The sequence below is a fragment of the Helianthus annuus genome, chromosome 13, assembly GCF_002127325.2.
Source record: "Helianthus annuus cultivar XRQ/B chromosome 13, HanXRQr2.0-SUNRISE, whole genome shotgun sequence".
Taxonomy (NCBI): Eukaryota; Viridiplantae; Streptophyta; class Magnoliopsida; order Asterales; family Asteraceae; genus Helianthus; species Helianthus annuus.
In genome coordinates this window covers 167487623-167490562 of record NC_035445.2, presented here as the reverse complement: position 1 = coordinate 167490562, position 2940 = coordinate 167487623, and the positions used below count along the sequence as shown (strand labels likewise).

Below are 2940 nucleotides of genomic sequence, written 5' to 3'. Positions count from 1 at the left end.
GTGATGAATTTGTGTATCTAAATCAGGTTCTCTGCCTTAGATCGGTCATTCCTTGTGATACATGAACGTTGTATTCTTGTCTTTCAGAAGAGTTGGTATTGAACCAAGAATACTTCAAACATTCTAAACCCTACTTGGAAACAAACCAACAAAATCCTTATACTCTTCTAGCAGAACCCGACACGTCTTCTATGATGATTCGAAACATTCACGAACCATAATGGACTCAGACTCATACTACTCACCCTCCCCTGAGGAAAAGTTTTCCCGACGACTCAAGACAAAGCAGTTGGTTTGGGTTCATATCAGCGTTGTTTATCACCCTGTGTAAGCATTGGAAGCCCGACCACTAGCATCATCATTGCATTACATCCCCGTTGAAAACAAGTGACTAAAACCCTTCTCCTTACAACTCTCATCAAATGCCTCACCCTTCCTTTTTATTACAGTCATACGACACGTATTTTTGTTTTTCAGTCTTTGTTACTTGTTAAAGTATTATTTTTTTCTACTTTTAGAAAAATTTGACCACCTAACGACTGTAAAATGTCTCGTGTGATTGACACCTTAAATCCATTAAATACTTTGGGTAAAATCTAATTTTCTTTTCATACGGGCCGTATCCAGTTATACGGCCCGTATACATTATTCATATCCATTGTATACGACCAGGCAAATTCTTTACACATAGTGTATACGGGTCGTATACAGTTATACGGCCCGTATGGAATGAAAAAAACTGACAAAGTCTGAAGGCATAGACTTTGTTAGTTTTATGTTATTTTATACGGGTCGTATAACTGTATACGACCCGTATACATCATGTGTAAATAAGTTTTTGTCATGTGTTAATATTAGGACCCATTGTAAAAAGACTATACAACAACGTTGACCAAGACCTAAAGACCATGAAAGGGAATCGTTCTTTTTGTCCACTCATATCTTATCTTCTCTTCACTCCTGACATCATTATTAATCCTCTTCTTATTATTGTCACCAACTACTCCCTTCTTCTTTCTCTCCATTCCCATTTCATTTTTTCATTGTTAACCATGGCTGAAACTCTTGCAAATGAACTCCTCAAAGTCCTTTTCCAGAAGCTGTCTGATGAAGCCTTCAAGCGAATTTCTCGCGCTCAGGGAATTCACAACGAGCTGAAGGAGTTGAAGACCACACTGTCCAGGATCCAAGATCTGCTTACCGATGCTTCCCAGAAGGAGGTGACTCATAAATCTGTCAAATCATGGCTGAATGCTCTCCAACATCTGGCTTACGATATCGATGACGTACTCGACGATTTGGCTACCGAAGACATGCGTCGTGAGCTCACCCAGCAGGAACCTGCAGCATCCACCAGCATGGTAAGAAAGCTCATCCCATCATGCTGCACAAATTTCTCAATAAGTCATAGGTTGTCTCGAAAGTTAGATAGCATTAACAGAGACTTAGACAATTTAGAAAAACGAAAAACAGATCTAGGTTTGCTTAAGATAGATGAAAAGCCAAGAAATACTAGTAGAAGAAGCGAAACCTCTTTGACAGAACGCGATGTTGTCGGAAGAGAAGTTGAGAAAGAGCAATTGCTTAAAAAGTTGTTGGGGGATGATGGGTCATCTCAGGATAACTTTAGCGTCTTACCTATAGTTGGTATGGGTGGGGTTGGAAAAACCACTCTAGCTAGACTTTTGTATAATGATACAAAGGTGCAGGATCACTTTGAACCCAAGGCATGGGTTTGTGTTTCAGATGATTTTGATATTTTCAAGATAACTAATGCTATCCTTCAAGATGTGACTAAAGAAAACAATAACTTTGAAGATCTAAATCAGCTTCAAAAGGCTCTCAGTGAGCAATTTAAGGAAAAACGATTTCTACTAGTAGTTGATGATGTGTGGAGTGAAAACTATGGTGATTGGGAAAACCTAGTGCGTCCATTTCTATCATGTGCTCCTGGAAGTAGGATAATCATGACAACTCGTAAGAATCAATTGCTCAAACAGATAGGATTTCATAATGTAGATCGTCTCAAGAGTTTGTCGAATGAAGATGCATTGCGTTTATTTGCAGTACATGCATTGGGGGTAGATAACTTCGACTCACACACGACACTTAAACCACAAGCTGAAGGTATTGTGAAAATATAACAACCCTCGGTAAACCTGGAGCTAATGCTAGCACCCCAACCTCAACCACAAAATCCTGACCAACCCATGGAAGTGGAAAACCAAATAGAAATGCCTAATTACAACCCGGAGGAGATACCTAGGGTACCTACACCACATCCCATAGACCCAAACAACTACGACCCTTGGTGGGACGATGTTAGGGACTACGTGCAACAAAATCCAATACAGGAAAATGTGCCGATACCCAACCTAGGAGCTTACCCAGGGTTAGATCCTCAAGATCCCTACAATATTAGTGATGCATATGTTAGAGAAATTTTAGAGAATTCATACCCATACAAGGCCCCTATCCCTCCATATCAGGAACCCGTACCCCAGATTCCAAACCCAGTCCTAGAACCTGCACCCCCAATGAGTGCAGAAAATGTCCAAGAACTTAGGACTTTTGGGGAGGAAATTTTAGAAAGCAGTGAGAGAATGCGACAGGTAGTCTCGTCTGGAAGTACGACGAGCGCAATATGGATTTCTGGATGAATCCATATCAGTGAATGTGATGGCAGGAACGGTAGTAGTAATAATAATAATATAATAATAATAATAATAATAATAATAATAATAATAATAATAATAATAATAATAATAATAATAATAATAATAATAATAATAATAATAATAATAATAATAATAATAAAAGGTGTGTATGTGTCAGAAAAAAAAACTACGGATGCATACTATTATTATTGTAGCTTTACCTTTCAGTCAGTATTGTAATATAAATTTCAGTATTAGTGTGTAATGATGCATACTATATGAA

At 38.3% G+C, this 2940-nt stretch overlaps 1 protein-coding gene across 1 annotated transcript; it reads left to right on the top strand.

Moving 5' to 3' along the window:
- The first annotated feature begins 947 nt into the window (after nucleotides 1–947).
- On the top strand, nucleotides 948–2144 carry LOC110902342 (putative disease resistance RPP13-like protein 1). Its single transcript, XM_022149030.1, has one exon. It carries the CDS (start codon nucleotides 1053–1055, stop codon nucleotides 2142–2144), a length of 1092 nt encoding a protein of 363 aa, XP_022004722.1. The 5' UTR covers nucleotides 948–1052.
- The last annotated feature ends 796 nt before the right edge of the window (nucleotides 2145–2940 follow it).

What these genes read in the sequence shown, in the direction of transcription:
- LOC110902342 (XM_022149030.1), top strand. Translation starts at nt 1,053, where the DNA reads ATGGCTGAAACTCTTGCAAATGAACTCCTCAAAGTCCTTTTCCAGAAG.